The sequence below is a fragment of the Periophthalmus magnuspinnatus genome, chromosome 1 (genome assembly GCF_009829125.3).
Source record: "Periophthalmus magnuspinnatus isolate fPerMag1 chromosome 1, fPerMag1.2.pri, whole genome shotgun sequence".
Lineage (NCBI taxonomy): Eukaryota > Metazoa > Chordata > Actinopteri > Gobiiformes > Gobiidae > Periophthalmus > Periophthalmus magnuspinnatus.
The window spans coordinates 6,843,197-6,862,524 of NC_047126.1; the positions used below are offsets into that span (position 1 = coordinate 6,843,197).

General features: G+C 39.3%; 1 protein-coding gene across 1 annotated transcript in view; it reads right to left on the bottom strand.

Annotated features, from left to right (window-relative positions):
- Positions 1 to 19,328, bottom strand: part of LOC117371607 (uncharacterized) — a 57,463-nt gene that overhangs the window by 11,582 nt on the left and 26,553 nt on the right. Inside the window, exons 21-48 of the mRNA XM_033967339.2 lie at positions 19,254 to 19,275; positions 18,449 to 18,476; positions 18,288 to 18,369; positions 17,129 to 17,275; positions 15,402 to 15,613; positions 14,161 to 14,261; positions 13,721 to 13,833; positions 12,745 to 12,915; positions 11,725 to 11,756; positions 11,542 to 11,639; positions 11,016 to 11,038; positions 10,500 to 10,521; positions 10,142 to 10,169; positions 9,912 to 9,996; positions 9,685 to 9,831; positions 9,400 to 9,611; positions 8,360 to 8,463; positions 7,505 to 7,623; positions 6,332 to 6,487; positions 5,314 to 5,525; positions 4,471 to 4,556; positions 3,758 to 3,894; positions 3,111 to 3,236; positions 2,358 to 2,548; positions 1,909 to 1,997; positions 872 to 999; positions 358 to 485; positions 140 to 257 (exon numbers count right to left, since the gene is read on the bottom strand). Coding sequence (XP_033823230.1) covers positions 140 to 257; positions 358 to 485; positions 872 to 999; positions 1,909 to 1,997; positions 2,358 to 2,548; positions 3,111 to 3,236; positions 3,758 to 3,894; positions 4,471 to 4,556; positions 5,314 to 5,525; positions 6,332 to 6,487; positions 7,505 to 7,623; positions 8,360 to 8,463; positions 9,400 to 9,611; positions 9,685 to 9,831; positions 9,912 to 9,996; positions 10,142 to 10,169; positions 10,500 to 10,521; positions 11,016 to 11,038; positions 11,542 to 11,639; positions 11,725 to 11,756; positions 12,745 to 12,915; positions 13,721 to 13,833; positions 14,161 to 14,261; positions 15,402 to 15,613; positions 17,129 to 17,275; positions 18,288 to 18,369; positions 18,449 to 18,476; positions 19,254 to 19,275 — 3,117 coding nt within the window. The remainder of the gene's footprint in view (positions 1 to 139; positions 258 to 357; positions 486 to 871; positions 1,000 to 1,908; positions 1,998 to 2,357; positions 2,549 to 3,110; positions 3,237 to 3,757; positions 3,895 to 4,470; positions 4,557 to 5,313; positions 5,526 to 6,331; positions 6,488 to 7,504; positions 7,624 to 8,359; positions 8,464 to 9,399; positions 9,612 to 9,684; positions 9,832 to 9,911; positions 9,997 to 10,141; positions 10,170 to 10,499; positions 10,522 to 11,015; positions 11,039 to 11,541; positions 11,640 to 11,724; positions 11,757 to 12,744; positions 12,916 to 13,720; positions 13,834 to 14,160; positions 14,262 to 15,401; positions 15,614 to 17,128; positions 17,276 to 18,287; positions 18,370 to 18,448; positions 18,477 to 19,253; positions 19,276 to 19,328) is intronic.

Below are 19,328 nucleotides of genomic sequence, written 5' to 3' on the forward strand. Positions count from 1 at the left end.
TTACCTCCTGCGGGTCAGTCTGTGTTACCTGCTGTAGAACTGGTTGTTTTACCTGTTGTGAGTCAGGTTGTGTTACCTGTGGGTCAGGTTGTGTTACCTGTGGGTCAGGTTGTGTTACCTGTGGGTCAGGTTGTGTTACCTGTGGGTCCAGATCGGTGCACAGGGTGGTTAGGTTATGGAGGATGATAATGCTCTGCTGTGCGTTGAGCTGGGTGAAGGCGGGGCCAGGAGCCACACAGCGACTCAGAAGGGGCAGGCTGTGAGGAAAGGGAGGAGTTACAGCTATAGCTTCACTCAGATGAAAGAGTAACACAAAAGAGTCATGGTGAATGACACAAAAGCCCGCAGGAGACTCACAGCAGGGGGTTGAAGTTGCTGTCCTGCAGGTACACCAGCTGGGTGTAGTAGTCGGTGAGGTTCTGAGGCAGAGCAGATTGGTTCAGGAGGGCTATGTTCTGAGGGTTCACCGTGAACACTTTCAGATCCTGGACACACAGAGGAGAGAGGAGGAACAACAGGGTTTCAGATTTGCACAAAGGCTTTAGACTCTTTCTGAAAAATTTATTAAGTTTGATTTTTGCTGCTATGTTGTGTATTTTGAGCAAAGTTTATCATTTTACTTCCTGGTGGGGCATGGCCATGACAGTTGCCTACCTACCAGCCTACATATCTACTGTAGAGGAGATCTGTTTGTTTGTTCTTCACACCTGACAGTTTTGACCACTCTCTTGCCTCACAGAGCAGTTGAAACGGTCAGGTATGAAAAACAAACAATAGGAAATAATTAATGAACCACCTACCTACCTAGTTAGCCACCTAATGCACACAGTAGTTATTTTAGTAAAATATATATATGGAAACGGTATGGTACCTCTTCTGATCCAAACATGAGCATGTCCTCCAGAGTCATGAACCTGAAGAAGAACCCGATGTACTGAGCGAACCAGGCCGTGGAGTTCAGGAGCGGGTCACTGGAGTTGTAGCACCTCGGGGCAGACGCTACACAACACACACAACATCACATGGGGCTCATTTACATGCTCAAATATCTGATAATGATCTGATTTCTGGAGATATCTGATTATTGAAATGACATGTGAACAATTGTATCTGTGAGTAACCTCCAGTGATCTGATTTTTAATGGCCAAGTGAGCAGTGAGTCAACAAAGACACACATTCCACTTTAGCTAATATCTTAGAAGAACACAATAAATGTTAATGGTGTCTTAGTCGACCAAAATTTGTATTAGTCAACTAATTAGGAGAAGTGAGTGAGTGAGCTAAAGATTTAGTATTTTTTGGCGTTTATATGCAAAAAAGGCAGATTAAACTCATGATTCCCAAAATGTATAATCCCTCAGTCATCCAGGTATGATCCATAGCAAAAGAAAAATTCAACTTCTGTCAACTAGACAAAAAGTTTTAGAGGGAAGACATTTTGCTCCTCAAGCGGTTTCTTCAGTTTTGGTCAGATTACTCGTGGATATTGCCTTATGTCTGTCTGAAGGAAGGTGCTAGTTACACTGAAACAAACATATCTGTTGTTCACAGTTTGTTTGTTGGCCAGGTCTATTGAACTACACTAAGTGTGGACTCTGCTCGAGTCATACTTTGCATAATGGTTTAGACCCCTAATTAAAATACTGGCTCCTTTACTTTTACTCACAAGTTTTTTTTTCTGCATAAATAGTTGTTTTTGCATGAACTCCCCCTGTAGGTGTAGTTTTATGAGTGCAGTTTGGGTCAGATACATAGAGATACGTAATAGTTTTGAGAGCTTTTACCATGCCCCTCTTTTTAATCGACTAATCAAGCGGCATGTGTTTATTCGAATTTCTTTAGTCAACTACAGGCCTGATATCATGACTTCATGTGGTTTAATACTTTCTGTAGACAGAAGCACACACCTGTAGAGAGGAACGCTCGGATGCTGGTGAATACGTCCCCTCTGTTCAAGTCTGTGCCACTGTAGTTGTACTGTCCCATTACTGCCACCCTGAGGACACACAGAATAGAATTGATAAGGCATGTTCATAATAGGTGAACATTGTTGGTTTTTACAGATTTTATAATGTGATGATGCCATAGTCCCAGATGGAGGCAAGAGACAGTTCTACTGACTGATTACAGTACCTTTAGCATGAAATATCCAAAAGGTAAATTTACAAATGCTGAACATGATCATTTCTATTAGTGACTAGAACTCAAGAACTCACTGTATTACAACAAAAACCTGCATTTAAACAATATTAATTTTAGCTGTTCCCATCTGTATTAAATAAGATTGGCATAAAGAATGTTATGATGTCATCTGAAACCCAGCGATATATGAGAGAGCAAAAGTGGTGTAGCCTACAGCTTTTGGAAGGCCACACAGGACGCGTTGTAGGTGACGCTGGGGCTGAGCTCTTTCTTGGTCAGGAGGGGTAAATAGCTCTTGAGGCTCTGGTCAAACCACATGTCGACCTCAGAGGGAGAGTTCGATCTGAGGGCCAAGGGCCACACACAGGGTAGTGTCATCCGCTGGACGCTGAGAGGGAGGGGCTCCTACAGTAGCACAAAACACATGTGAATCAAGAAGTGAGAGGTACAGCAAAAAATAGATAATATTGCAATTGTTGTCATGGCAATAAGCAATATTAGAATATAATATTTTTCATGCAATCAAGTGGAATTTGATTGTAAACGCAGCTCTTAGGTTCAAAATGAAACCTCTTTGTGCTGTTTGTCTGCATTTAATTATATTACTTTTTATTGTAAGGCTGAGTGCTTCTTAAATAAAGCTGATGCCCTATTAGCATGCTAGTTGTTAGTATAACCATGATGGTGAAACTCCATTTTAGTCTGTGAAACTTGTGAAAAGTGCTTATATACTCATTGTGGTGAATAGGATACTAGGAATGTACTAGGAAAGTGAAGAAATTTGTTCTGTTTTTGACATATTTAAAGCCAGATATTTAGCCATATTTTTTGCCAAAAAACAGACTAAAATAAATACATTTCATTTTTTTGAATATTTTTATTGCACTGTCAGTGATACGGTGCCATCTTTCAAATAAAGGTATGAAGTGATGTTTCAGTACTGCTGTCAGTGATACAATGCACTCACACTCCACAGGAACATGCGCGTGTCTCTGTAGTTCGTGTAGATCTGACACAGCGCGGCTTCACTGTCCACAACACCAGGTCTCCGCAGTAGGTCACCCAGGTCTGAGGCAGGTATGGAGTTTAGCAGCTGGGAGGGACAATCAGCAAAACACTAAAGTCACATACCATAACACATAGTTTAAAAAGTAAAAATATTGCTATAAAAGGATGACATTAAATACTGTCATACGCGGCTAAAGTATTGCCATAGGTCTAAATACCATTATATCATAAATTACACATTTGCAGCTATAAATATGAATAATGATACATACAAACACATTTTAAGGTAGAAACAGCATGTCTGTATCTACAGTGAGTAGGGATGGGCTGATATAGGTTTTTTGAACAGATTTCCAATATTTGGCCTATATATATAGAGAGAGATGCGAGCAGCTATAAATATGAATCATGAAACATAGAAAGTAGAAACTGCTTGTTCTGGTCTGTGGTGAGTCATCCATGTTAATAACCTGTACCATAAACTGTCCAAATACTCTGGTTCTATAGACAGGATACAAATAATGTTCATCTTTGGTATACTGAAGAGTAAAGTGACAGTACTTATGGGGGACAGGTCTAGTAGTGAGGGCGGTGGTGAGCACAGACCTGGGGCATCTGGTTGGAGGGTATCAGGGACAGAATGGTGGTCAGGTTGGGGAACTGGAAGCCCACGAATGCGCTCTCCAAAAAGCGGTAGAAGCTTTGATTAGAGTTCTTTCCATAGCACCGCAGGGGTACAGGGCCTGAAAAGGAACATTATAAAAATGAAGAGACAAACCACACAAGAATCCTAGTGGAGTAAGACCAAAAAGACCATTCCTAAGTTAGCCTATATGCAGCTACGTCTTCTGGTACTAAAAACCCTGTTGTGAGACCTTGCTTTTATTGATACAAAAACATTACAATGAATATATTGTGTGATATCGTGACTACAGCTCAAAATAAGTATATTTTACTATATATAAGGGTGCACTATGTAACTTTTCCACAAACTTATGTTGTTACTGCTTTGTTTGATTCCATATTTTTGAAGGAACGGAGACAAGAAGGTGGCAGGACTGCATCTGAAAAGTAATTTGTTAAGATCTGGTCAATTTTCAGCCTTTGTGGTGAGATATAGAAACATGACGGAGTGTTCTTTTGAATACTGCAGCAGTGACCTTACAGTTTACTACTCTCCTTTTAATCCATGTCCACAGCACTGTTTTTAGGTTTAGATGCAGCCAGAGGAACTTTTGTGAGGGCTTTGAGGCTCTGTCTGCAGCCCTGCATGGTGTTTCCTTTGGGGTCAATAACGTGTACCTTAACTTTAACATTACCTTGCAGACTGAGCATGATGTGGCTGACGATGCTCCTCTGGGTCTGCTCACTCAAGCTGGAGATGGTTGAGTTCAGGTCCTCCACTCTGGAACACATTTAGGACAAGTATAGAATCACTCCCTGTACTGGAGGTCGGAAAATAATCTCTCATTAGTATAAAGGTGAGAGTATATGTCCCTAAATATGAGGTAAATGGGTTCAAATCAAATACAACTTCTATTTATGGATGCACCGATCCAGTTTTTTTTTTTCCAATTCCAATACTTTCAGTACTATAGCTTTAAGTATCTGCCAATACCTAATATCAACAGAGACTTAAAACAGACTTTATTTTCCTTGTCCATGTTATTTATCCCTCAAGTAACTACAGAACGGCTTTGTTTAAATAAAGTTAAAACATTCTAAGACTTTCTGGACCAACAACAAACTGTAAATAGTCTTATTATATCACTGTATATGTCTAATCAGGATATCAGCAGAACCGATATTTTGGAGCTGATATCAGATCCGGCCAATTTTCAGGTATCGGTGGCCTTTAATATCAGCATCAGTGCATCCCTACTTTTACTGATACCCATTGTAATGCTGGTTTATTCTTATTTACAAAAAGTTGTTTATGTTATCATTTGGTGTTTTGGTTCTCAAGACAATCCAATCAGAAAGCAGAATGAGCCTCACACGAGTCTCTCACTGGTTTGCCAGTTTCTACAACAAAATCCAGTTGGTTTAAACGTAAAAGGACTCTCTCTGACCTGAATCCTCACTGCCTAAACCCTAGCACCTGCATGAACAAAAACGGAAATCCTGATCTTACTTACACTTGACATTAAAGGAGGACTTACCCTTGTTGCTCAATACTGCAGCTTCTCCCTGACAGGATGCTGAAGAAAGGCCCCACGTGTGCAGGGGACAGGTCGAACAGCAGGGGGGGAAGCAGGTCCAGCCACTGACTGACCTTTGAGTCTGGGACAGAGGGCTGGGACAGGTTGGCCCTGTCAAACACCACCTGTAACATGGCGGAGCGGACAGGTGCGGGGTACTGGCTCTCAGTGTCCTGTCAAAACAAAAGAGAGGAGACATTAGGATTTACTCTGATTTCTGAAATATCTTTGCATCCACATTTCACTTGTATGTTTATAGAGAAACGGTGTGTTAATAGACACTTATTCAGTCATTGATCATCTTACCAAAACGTACTTAGACAGTGCTTTTAAAGTCCTTATGATCTTAAGTCTGACACTATCCCAGACATTTGATTCTCTGTTATGATTTTCAAGAGTGACAAACAAGTAACTAGTAGCAGAAATGTGAGAACTATGAGGAAACAACTGCGTGGCACTATCCCAGACAGCTGTAAATGGCTCTGGGCCAATGACTGAATTAGTGTCTGCAGACCATCTCACCAAAAAGGAACTACACAGTGATTCTAAAGTGCTAATGATTTGGGAAGCCAGAGCACCTGGATGTAATCTATGCAGATACAGTGGGAATATGCAAACTCAACAGAAAGAGACCCTTAAAGACCAGAAATTCAGTCCAAAGCCTTCTTGCTGTGAGCTGAGAGCACTAAACCAAATAACCCCCCTGTCACTCTAAAGAACAGCTTTGTGTTTGATAGTAGAATAGACTAGTGCCAGCCCTTAGTCATACATCCACAGTACAGACTTTAGAGCAGCCTTAAGCAGTACTTAAGTAAGTTTTTGAAAATATACTTTGATAAAGCCAATATTATAGAGGATCTAAGCATGAGTAAATGTCTGGTGGTTCATTCTAACCAGTTATAAATACACATATTCAAATTATTCACTGTCTATGACCCATTGGCTCTCCCCCTGCTTTAGTATATAAGAGTGGTCTTACCATAATTGCAGCAGAATAATCTTCAAAGAAGGACATGAGGAGACCATTGGGCACATGGCTCATCACCATGGCGACCTGAGCAGGAGACGAGAGCTGTCCGGGCGTGGAGCTGACCTCTGCCAGCTGCCGCACACTGAGGAGGGCCAGGGCGTCCAGCTGAGGGGGCAGACAAAGGGGTCAGAAAGAAGGGTCAGACAGAGGGGTCAGACAGATGCACAAACACATCAAAATATTTATTTCCTTTTTTTCGGATTAAACTTGAACACAGAGGGCTTTCTAAATCCATCTGTCTAGTGGATACAGCATCACACTCAAAGTCAGATGGTCCTGGGTTCAAATCCCATCTACACCAAACTGTGGAGTGTAAATCTCTTTCAATAAAGTTAATAATCATCAAGTGCTTTATCCACAGCAAGAATCCGAAGAAGTGCACTGATAGCATGTTAATGGTTGTTAGCATTACCACGACATCAAAACTCTGATCTGGCTTGTGGAATTTGTGAAGTAGGCCTGTCACCATAGTTACATATAACGACTTATCCTTGACAGATGGAATAATCATTTTTGGGTTCAGTATTAATTGTGAGTACTTTGGTTTGAGATGTAGAGGGTTGAGTAAAGGACTTTTATGATTCATTATACATACAAACTTACAGCAGCTCCGATTGTCATATCATCCCAGTGGCATAAATTAGTTTCAATATTATTGTTTATCATCTACATTTACTTACAACAATATATGGAACTTCAAAAATGATGAGACTAGACTATCAGACAGACTCATTCCACTAAAATTTCAAACTCGATACTGATACTAAGGAACAGACTCAATACTGATTCTGAACCCACTACAAAAAAAAACAACAACAACACTCTTCAGATAATAGAAGGTGATTTTCAATGTTAAATGGTAGTTCTTTCTTTTATATTACCATGTGGCCTTATATCTGTGTAATCCCTCAGTCTGTGTCTTATACTTCTTCTGATACAGCTCAAGCTTATTCTAAAGATATTTGGAAAAGGTTCATGTCTGTCCTGTGACTTTTTTTTAGCATTGATACCTGCTAAAATGAGTATCTAGTTTCAAAATCAGTTTTAGTATTGATTAGTATCTGATTATCGATACTTATGACAACCGTAGACCAGACTGTGAGTGTGTGGGAGGAGACATACAGGAGAGAAGCCGGGGTAAAAAGTGCGTAGGTCTTTGAAGGACGCCAGCTTAGAGAAGGCTCCCACGTTCATGCGCAGCCAGGCCTCACTGCTGTTGGCATGGGCTGAGCAGCTGGGGTCTGCACAAAACACAAAATATATCACAAATGTTGCCTTTACATGCTTCTTGGGGACAATATATTGGCTTACATTAATTTCCTGTAGATTACTTGCCGAACCTTAACCTAAACCCAAATCTTAGCCTAAACCATAACCTTAACCTAAACTCTAACCTTAATCTAAACTGTAAACATAACCTTAGCCTAAACTCTAACCTTTTTTGTAAACCATATCTAAACGATTTCTTTTTTATGTCATGGGGACCTGATTTTTGGATGGATATTTCCTGGAAATTACTTGCCTAACCTTAACCTAAACCCAAACCTTTACCCAAACTCTAAACTTAACCTAAACCCAAACCTTAACCTAAACACTAACCCATATGTAAACTTTCCTTTTTTATGTCATGAGGACCTGATTTTTGTCCCCATAAGGTCTGCATGGACACTAAAATTAACAAAGAAGAGACGGAGAAATGAGGATAATCATTTGGTGTTGGTAGGACAGATAGAGTTGATTACATTTAGGCTAATAATGATTTTACAATGATGTCACAATAAAGGAGTTTTTATGGATGTACCAGATAAAGTAGAGGGGCACGGGCTGATAGGAGATGGTATTGCTATTATGATTGATCTTTTAAAGCTGAATGGAACTGTCTAGTGCTTCAGTGACACGCCAAAAAAGACTTGTTACTGTACTGGGGCAAGGTGCTCTGAACATCTTCTGGGTTGATGTTGAGGTGTGTAAACTTACCCTGAGTGTGGTTCCTGCTGAGGTAGACCCTGATGAAGTGAGTGTAGATGTACATCTGTGTGGACATGGCCATCTGCGGCTGGCGGAGGCTCAGGGCGTGCACACTGTTAAAACAAACACAGGTCAGAACCACACACAAGCTGAACGAGTAATGTGCTGTGGAGGGATCAAGCTGCTAGAGCTAATAAAGGCTCTATATTCTCCGTTATCTAAATAAATATGTCGCCACTCAAATTTCACACACGTTTTTTGGTACCTCTCTGACACTTTTTGGGGTGAAAACAGTGGGCAGCTCTTGCAACACATGACAAATCCTCTGCCATCAGCCAATAGTGCACCACAAAATATTAAATTATTAAAATATCAGCTGTGCTATTGGTTCATGGCCTTGGTGTAAAAAGTGTGAATTCTGTGAAAATGTGCAAGAATCTGGAGTGGCGGCAAAGCAGGTCTGGTTGAGTAAAATATATTCTACTTATATATTGAATTCTGTGTCCTCCTTCAATGGAGACCTGTGTTTTCAGGAGAGAAAGCAGATAGACACTCTGGGCCCACCACAGAGTATACATTCTTTATATTGTTGTTGGCCTTTGCTTTGGCATGTCATGTTTTACTGGCAGCAGAGTGAATCACCACAGGGAAAAAAGCACCCAGTTATAATTAACATGCAGTGAATTTGTGAGGAAGTGCTCCGCTGTGTTTTTAAATGCCATACACTTTCACTTGAATAATTTTGATAATTTCAGCATGGATTTGCCTAACTCTGAAGTTACAGCTATTGTTTTAGCCTCTAAAACTGTACAAAATGGTTATTCTATTGAACAGTAAAGCAGTTCAGTTGAGCCCAAAAAGAGCTTTTAACTTTCATAAGGTGAAGCAAAGTATTTTGAGTTTCAGGTATGAAGACAGCCTAATAATGCATTACTCAAACATGTGTGAATGAAAAAAAAAAAACACCTTGAGCATTATAACATGATTAAAAGCTCACATGAGTCAGGCTAAGATATGGCTATGGGAGGAGAAACAGATGGTCCACTCACATTTCCTGATAGGTGGAACAGTTCAGATCCTTGGTGGTGAGACAGTGCAGAAAGTCCATGGACACAGAAGACAGGAAGGGCCGGAGCCTGCGGTTGAACCACAACTCGACAACCAGTGGATGGTTGATCTGGTCCAGGGGGAAATTGTCCAATCTGAGTTCTCGAATGGCATCCAAAATGAGAGGGACAGAGGCTTGTGTTGGATCCAGGATCTACAAACACAGAAGGACTTAGTTACTGCAGTAATTGTCTTCATGTTTTTACTGAGAGCGGAGTGGTGCTGACTTTATCTGCGAGAACGTCCAGAGCCTTGTCGAGGGCGTGGGGAACTTTACTGAACAGAAGCTTCCAGGAGGCCCGGGAGCCGCTGGAGTTCTGAGCGCGTTTGCAGGTCAGGATGTCCACCAGGTCTGAGATGTTGAGCGCTGACAGCTGAGAGGACATGCACACACACTGTTATATTTGATATCACAAATACAATATGTGACTGCAGTTTTCTGATGTGGACGTACCGAGGCACAGGCCACTTGTTCCACAGTGAAGTCACAGAAAAGTCCATCCATCTTTCCCTGGTCGATCAGGAGCTGCAGAGACGTGCTGTGGGCCAGAGACAGAGCTCACACAAACTTGAACAACACTCTCATATGTGTAAAGAATAACAGCGAGAATAACAGAAACAAAAGAGCACGGCCATGAGCTTGTGTGGGCTCTGACGGTTTTGCTGATATAGAGCAGCTCTCACCTGTTCACCTCAGCGCAGATCTCTGTCTCTGTAAACACAAAACGTTACTGTCAAACTCAACAGACCCAACTTGTGTAGCTCCTGTGTGCTCTGATGCTTTATGTCAACATGTGCAGAGTTTTGTGTGAAGCAACAGTAAGGGTCCAAAGACTCTTCGGTTCAGGTTCATAAAACGATACTGAGAAATGCAAGTAACCATTTGTAGTACTTAAATATATTGGTTATAACTAGGGCCGAGCAATATGGTAAAATGATTCCAAATGTTAAAAAAAATAATTCTGTTTCAGATTATAATAATATAATAAATTAAAATATTCAGTACATTTCCACATGAGTACACAAAAAAAGCAGGACTTACCATTTCGAACTGTCACTGTGCACTGAAACAAAAAAAGTACAAGTAGTTACTATAGTCCATCGTGTGCTTTAGCTAACAGGTATTTTCTTTACATTACGCTAGAACTCTTATAGTTTAATCTGATCTGGAGACAGGCCAAGATTCTCAGGTAGAATTTGGTGTTTAACTGTCAGATTGCAGAGTTGTTGTTCTGGTTTATGGTTAATATCTCTAATTACTGGACCTATTCGCATGAAACTAGCACAGAGTTCAACATTTTCTCTGTCTGCAGAAACAAACTATAAAAATATTATATAGAATTACAGAAAAACGTAATAAAATAACAAAAAAATATTAATCTTGTTGAACATTTGTGGATTATAGGCTGGGATATGACTTTCAAAAACAGTGACTCGCACATAGAGTTATACAGGCCCCTGCCTTCTATCTGAAATTCTGTCATCATTAGATTGAATTGGTCAAGAACGTGAGTCTATACAAAGTCACAGATAACACCATTTGAAAGTAAGAGCTTACCTCTCCCTCGTAAATGACACAACCTGAAATAACCAAACACAAAAGTCACAATTTCAGAACAATAATCAATGTTTGCGATGCCAACAAGTGCACAGGACTACTTGTTTTATTTATATTTAAGATTTTACTAAAGATGTAGCTTATTTTCTTCTAGTTTTAAGTGTATAATTTCACTTCCTGGTTGGACACGGGCAGCAGATCATTTCTATGAACAGATATGACACACGTAGAAGTAATTCCCTAACTGTTAACTAGCAGCCATAATGTGTAACAAGGGCCAAAACGTCTAAAACTACAAGTATAAATTACACAATAGTTATGATCAGACAAATAAAAATAGATTACAACACCTTCATTTGTTTAATTAAGGTTTAAGATGGTAGAAAAATGCCTTCTGCGTACATTGTCTCTGTATTTTGGATGGAATATTCTATGTTGAGGACATAGGTAGAGGGATTCTGTCTTAGAACTACTTCCTGCTTTCTGGACTGTCGTACTGTCGCACTTTAAGCTCCTGTGTTCTTACCATGCGGCAAGTGTGGGACCAGTGCCATCTTGGTTCTGATGATGTCGGATTCAGTCGCCAGAGAAACGGAGACAGTGGCCAAGTCCAGCCTGTTGAACCTGTGACACCAAAACCACAGCGGTCAATCATAAGTCCCACATAAACATGCACTGACACACAAATGAGAGGAGGAAGCGCACTTACAGAGTTGTGTACTCGGAGCAGGACAAGTTTCCCTTTAGGCAAAACAAAAAATGAAATTAAATCAGAAATCATTTTTATATGTCCGAGTCCTATATCATGTATGTTTATGTCTTTATGTATTTATTTAGAAAAATTTGAAGTCCTTTTCTTTGATATTTCACATGGTACAACAATGACAGTTAGCGTCAAAGTTGCTGAATTGGTGAGTAGGAGCAATTTAAAGGTGCACTATGTATTGCTTTGTCTTGAAAGTTCCGCATTATGGCCGTCAACTTAACCATGGAGACAAACAGATTCAATTTATAGGTCAGATCTTCAGAGAGGCGACCCTGCTCATATTTTGAACAATAAAAACACCTGTAATTGAAAAATGAAAGATAGATAAGTTTAATGTCATCTTGAGGAACATTACAGGTAAGTGGCGCACCTCCACTTGAAAACTTACATAGTGCACTTTTAAAGTGTGGGTATTACACTTCTACGTTACACATTTACATCACCATGTTACCTTTCATTGTTTTGAAAATGCTACATTTGCCAAAAAATATTAACATATTTTATAATATAATTCATTTTTGATGTTAGGAGCTTGCATCCTGCTACTGAAACTACTGCACATCACATCAGGTTTGTGACGTTGTGATGTATTGTTTTGTATCATGCTTTTGTAAATTTATGGAGAATTGCTGTGGTGGGGGGACGTAGGTGTGTGGGGTGGGTTTGGGACAGAATCGTACCATAAATAGAGGTCAACTAGGGCCAGGGAGAGATCACCAAATTATTCATGCATGCATTTTTTAGGTATGTTTTTGATGTAAGAACAACATTATAACAGGGTAGAAATCTCCATGATGCATAATACTGCAATTTGCTGAGGGTGTATGAACACAGAGGAGCTTCATAAATTGAATGTGACAGTGTAATGTAGACGAATACTGAAGCACATATAGACGCATGCACACAGCTATCATGTTCAACCTAGTTCTATTATTTGTGGTGAATGTTCGTCTCAGCTGTTACCTGTGGGACGGTGCGTGTGAGGTTAGAGAGGAACATGGGCAGGTACTGTTTGGCAGAGTCCTGGGTGTAGAAGTCAAACAGGCTGTTGATGATAGTGTCTTTGTCTATGGGCAGAGGCAGTGCCAGCATCTGTGCGCTCTGCTCTGGGGTCAACATAGACAGGACGTCCAGCTGTGCACAGAGAGAGGAGGACACAGAGGACGCAAAGGTCAAGAGCTGAACAATCTCAGTTCATCTTCACAATTCACATTTTAGTTTGAAACCTTTGGCTAAAAACGGCTTATTTAACGGATTTATTTATTTATTTTAACAATATAAAGCAGGGCTGTCGACAACAGGCCCCTTTTGTACCCCGTCAACTCCCCTCACTAAAAGGATACAACAGATAAAAAGTAGTTGCAAAAAGAGTAAAAAAAAGGCTTATATTACAGCCTCCACATTATGAATACATGAAATTAAACATTACAGCTGTGCATTAGTTTCACTTTCAGATTTTGTTGAGATGGATCTGTTGACTAATTTTAGTTTTAGTCTAGTTTTTGTCTGAAAATTTCTGTCTGTTTTGACATTTAGTCAAAAAATGTCATATTTTTGTTGACTTTTGGATCAGCTTTTGGTCATTATTGGACAAAACAGGTTTCAGTAGGAGCTTGGATAATTTTTTCTTTTGTTGTTATTTGTTAACAAAAATAATGATCATCTATTTTATTTTATATTTTAATTTCTTTGTTGTAGTGTCACGATACAAACATTTCAAACTTGATTTTAATATAAAGGAAAAGGCTCAATACTAGACTGTAATTTTCAGCAAAAAAGAATAGCCTATGGGATTTTTTCAGTATCGATACTTGTTAAAATTGAGTATCTGATTTTCAAGACTTTTGACAATTCTACTTTTTGAGAGTAGAAATAAAGCCTTTAACAAAACCTTGGCAAACATATCAGTGTAGCAGATGTGCAGTGGTTGGGGACTCACTGGGTTGAAGTGTGGGTTGAGCTGCAGCAGACGTTGGAGAGACAGGAACCAAGAGAAAGGTCCCACGTTCTGAAGGAGCCACTCAGAGCTGTTCATGGACAAACAGCCAGGACCTGGAAGACAGAACATGGACACAGTTCCTAACACTGTGGATTTTAATGTGCACTTGGAACTACATACTCACACTGAACTGAACATAATTTAAAGAGGAATAGTACTTTGTCAAAATGTATCCCACACTATCTACTTTTAACTAAATCATTCCTTCTTTATATTTTACAGTAATGTGAAGCCAGTGACTTGTTTAACTGTATGAAAGTAGATCAGTTTGTGTCTCTGATACATGATTGCTTTCAGAGAGCCAGAACCACATTTCGCAATACCGCAAAACAAGTTAAAGTACAAAAACATACTCGTGGTACACAGTATGCGCTAGGTACCTGAGTGGGGGCTGGAGAGGAAGCGGACGATGTAGTTCTTGAGGACCACATGCTGCTGTTGTAGAGTCATCTCCTCAAAGTTCTGGATGAAGATGTTCAGGCTGAGACGGAGGAACATGAGGTTATTCAACAGTTTGATAAAGCCCAGAGTAAAGCTCATGTCAACTTTATTTGATTCATCAATAATCCTGACTATTCAGGTCACAGCACAATGGTAGGAACTAACACATAATAATAATAATAATAATAATAATAATAATAATAATAATAATAATAATAATAATAATAATAATAATAATAATAATAATAATAATAATAATAATAATAATAATAATAATAATAAAAATAATAATCATCATAATTGTAATCATAATCATAATCTCTACTTTTTTTCACACACACGATTACGTCAGAGCAGTGACTCTTTCAAACAGGGGAAGCACTTTACATTTTCATTCTTATCATAGTATCTAGGAAATTGTAAACTGGCTTCAGTTACTTTTGTATAGAAGTGTAATATAATTTTAATCATTTAAATTAGAATGAGGTTTTACAATGCCAGTTGTTTAATTGCACAAAAAAAACTGCTTTGTAAGTAAGAAAGACCTGTTTCATAATAATCCTTGATTTTACAATTTTTAAAAATCTTGACTATTAAAATCACAAATTAATCAAATGTATCTGACTAACTGCCCAGCCCTAGTGCTGATAATTGAGAATAATAATAATAAAAATTGGTGTTTTATTCTCACAATAACATTTCATATTGTGACATCTGCAGTTCAGTGCATTAGTGTAGTATTACTAGTAGGGTTGTCAAAAGTATCAAAAATCAGACTAAAACTAGTATCAAAACTAGAGACTCATCTGAACACGTATTGACACTAAAAAAGTCACATTCACAGAACAGAAATGAACCTTTCCTGAATAGCTTTATCAGAACAAGTATAAGACCTGTACACGCCCATGGACCACTATGGAAGTTACCTGGACGACTGAGGGATTACACGGACATAAGGCCACGTGGTAATATAAAAGAAGGTACTACCATTTAATGTTGAAAATCACATTCTATTGCGTAAATAATGAGTGTTTTTTTAATTATCATCGTAGTATCAAAATCACTATTGAGAATTGAGTCTATTCTATTGAGTTTATTTAGTATCAAAATCAAGTTTGAAATGATGGTATTGTGCCAAGCAGATGCTGTGTCCTAATAGTGTGTGGCTATATGTGCTTACATGTGCTGGTAGGAGATGCAGCTGAGGTTGCGTCCACTCAGACAGCGCAGGAATCTTCCAGAGGCGTATGGGAGGAAGACTCGGAGACGCTGGGAGAACCATGTGTTGAGCAGGCTGGAGTTCCACAGCTCCTGATCTGTCAACAGGGACAGTCTGATCTCCCCCAGAACGTCCAGGATCTCAGGGGCAGAAGAACTCACACTCCCCACGGGCTGTCAGCACAAGCACACATTTAAAGTCACGAATTACAGTTATCCAAAACATCTATTCAACTGTGTGTAGTTTATTTTGTTCTTAAAGTGGGACTAAACACCTTAACATACATTTCAAATAGAGCTGCTGGACTGGGCAGTACGTGGAGGAGTGGAGGGGTCTGGAGGACTAAAGGGGAGAGTGAGGGGGAAGGAAGGGCGTGGTCTGAAGGTATGAAGCTCCGCCCCTGCAGCCAGGTGTTTGTAATCACACCTGGCTGTAATCGGGGCTGACCTGTGTGATGTCACGTAGGACTTGAAATTGCAGAGGTCACAGGAAGCAGCACACACTTAGATTTAGGTGTTTTTGACCAGAAAACTGTCAGAAAAGGACTAGGAACAGTAGGCAACACTATTAAAACACCATGTGCACTGTAGCTAATTCAGCTATAGCGTTATTAAAGGGGACATATTTTGTAACATCAAGTTTTATGTTTTTTTTAAACCTTGTTAATGGTGTTCCCCAAACATTAGTTTGCCCAAAGTTGTATTTTGATGGATTCATGCATATCAGAGTAATCCTGTGTTGAAATGCCACGATGAAGAGATGGGAATTCTCAGTTCTGCAGCATTGAACAGGAACTCAGTGTACCTGTTTTGCTATAAAGCTGTTTTAGATTCATATTATGGTTTACAAGGATGCACAAAAGGCACAAAATATTAAATTATGATGTTGACATGAGCCCTTTGAGGTTCAGAGAGATATAGCTTAAATTGGTCAGCTCCTTTTTTTACCTTTAGGGCTTATATTGCACTATTAGTATGTTATAATGTTGTTTCCTCATCACAAACACACATAGAGTTTAGAGTTTTGGTTTATTCACATGTTTAACACACAAACCCTGCATATTTAGGCTGTGTTTTTAAGCTGATGACGCTCTTTTCCTTCTTGTGATGTCATTAAGTGGTAATACAGAAAGTGCTCCACTCTGTTTTAACCCATACGCTTTCATTTTGAACATTTCAGATCTTGATTTGGTATTGTTTTAGCCTCATCGAAACTGCTTCACTCCTCGGTGCACCAGCAGATATTGGACTATTATTTTAGAGACTTTCTACTTTTCTATCTCATCTGAACAAAATATAAATCAAAAATCCAAGCAACAACTTGTTATTCTAGTATAATGTAAAAAATTAAGCAGTTCAATTGAGGTTAAAAAAATTGCTGTTAACCTTAAAACTACCACTACATGACATCATAAGGTGGAACAGAACATTTTGAGCTCTGGGGATGGACATAGACAACCTAATGTTACGCAAACATCAGTGAATGAAACAAAACACAACTCTAGATATGTTTTTTGTTGGCATTCTACCATGGCTAAAAGCTCACGAGTCACTTTTGCGTCATATAAGTATAGCCAGGTATGTAAGCTGAGATGCAAGGACAGGTGACTGGATAAAGAGTAAATAAAGGATGATCACGTTACATCAAGTAATTACAAGTATACACAAACACGCACACACACTCCTGACCTTTGCAGCCAGCAGGTCCAGGGCGGGCTCTAAGATGGGGGAGAGCTTGGTTAGCAGCAGCTTCCATAGCAACGTGGAGTGACTGCTGTTGCTGCCCAGGTCACAGGACAGCAGGGAGGCCAGGTGAGCTGCCGTGAAGTTCTCAAGCTGCGAAGGGAGACAAGCAGAGACATGCATTACAGATCTGTAGGATTATCAAGATTTGTGTATAACTTCATATTCCTGTAGACAGAAATTTCAAGGCCTGGGGCAAGAAGTCTCACATGGGCCCCTCTCTAATCTAAATTAATAGGATGACGGTCCAATTTTGGGCTGCTAAAACCCTTGGACCCGGGACAACAGACCCCTTTGTCCAATCCTGTCTACTCCCCTGCAACTTCAATATATACAAAAAGACATAACTATACATTTAGAACGGGCTTTAATGAAACAAGTTTTTGAGTTAAAACATAATGTTCCTTTAGTTAAAACATGAACATTAGAGCATTGTTTCTTTTGGATGATTTTGACCTCAATGTGCAAATGGCAGGTTAGACTACAAGTTTCACTAAAATGTTGGTTGGACATCAGCAGCAGATATGACAAAAAAATATTAAGATCTGAAAATGACATACTGAAGTGTAACAAGTCTGTGTAATCCCGCTTTTGTCCAAGGTAGAAAAGGTATCAAAGGTAGTAATCTGGACACTTTTGTAGAATTCACAGATGCAACCTCTCTACCTAAATTGAAGTAGTGTAATGTAACGATGCAAACATTTCAAATTTGATTTCAATACTAAGGAATAGACATTATTTAATATTGATTCTGATACCATGATAATAAAAAACACTGAAGAATAGAATGTGATTTTCAACATTAAATGGTAGCACTTCCTTTATATTCTTATGTGGTCTTATATTTGTGTAATCCTCAGTCGTCCAGGTAGGTTCCATAGTGGTCCATGGGCGTATACGAGTCTATGTGTCTTATACTTGTTCTGATACAGCTCAAGATCATTCTAAACCTACTCGGGAATCTGTGAATGTGTTTCAATACTGGTTTCAGTATCAATTAGCATCTTATTTCCGATACTTTTGATGACTCTATATTGAAGTGTAGCCAAAATACAGAGTAAATCCCAGGCAGGTCAGTGAGTGTGGGTGACAGAGCGGTGCTGACCTGTGCACAGGCGTACTGCTCCAGAGGGAAGTCACACACAGAGTCCACAGAGATATTGGAGAAGGACCAGGACCACTGAGGGCTGTGGAGGACAACACAGGTGCTTAGGGTTTTTGTACACACACATCAGCATATATGTAATTTAGACAGGCTGGACTTACACACTCAGGTGTCCACACACGTCCGTACCTGCAACAGTCCAACATTTTACTGCACTTATTCAGGTCTGTATTCGATTTTTGCTAATGTATTTGTATTGTACTATTAAGTTATTGTTCACGGGAGATCACAACACTGTAATATCCCTATTTATACTTTGCAGCTGATGTTATCAATAATCAATCATCAATCTGAACATAAACAACTGACTTAGCTGGAACTACAACAGGTGAAAGCCAGCTAACATTATCCTACAGTACAGTCCCTCTCCTTTTATGATGAAGATCAAACATCTAAACAGGACCATGAACGCTCAGCTGTGTTTGCTAAAGTGAGCATTGGTGACTGCTGAACATTCTGCCATAAACCTACATGAAGAACACCCCAGAAAAGTATCAATAGTTTCTAGAATTCTATGGTGGAATTCGCTGTTTAACTGTCAGATTGCAGATTTGTTGACCTGGTTTATGATTTATCTCCCGAATTACTGGATCAAACTACCAACAAAAATTGGCTTAAAGTTCAACATCTTTTCTGTCAGTATAAATAAACAGTAGCTTCAGAATGTGGTGACATTATACACCAAAGATTTGATTGTCGTCAGATGAACAGATATGGTTTAGATATGATCTAAATGATCTGGTGATTTCTTTTTAATCTCCCACAGTTTTATAGGTCTTTTTCTCCAGATCCAACTAACATCATCAAATTCTACAATGTGAACATATTTTCTGCTTCTCCAGTTCCCATACATACTGGGCTTGTTCAAACACAATGCTCAGAGTTGAAGTTTTGACCCAGACTTACCGTTGAATGGTGTGACTGGACACTGTGGGGAAAAATACAGACAACAGTCAAACAAATGACCCACTGATCTGTATG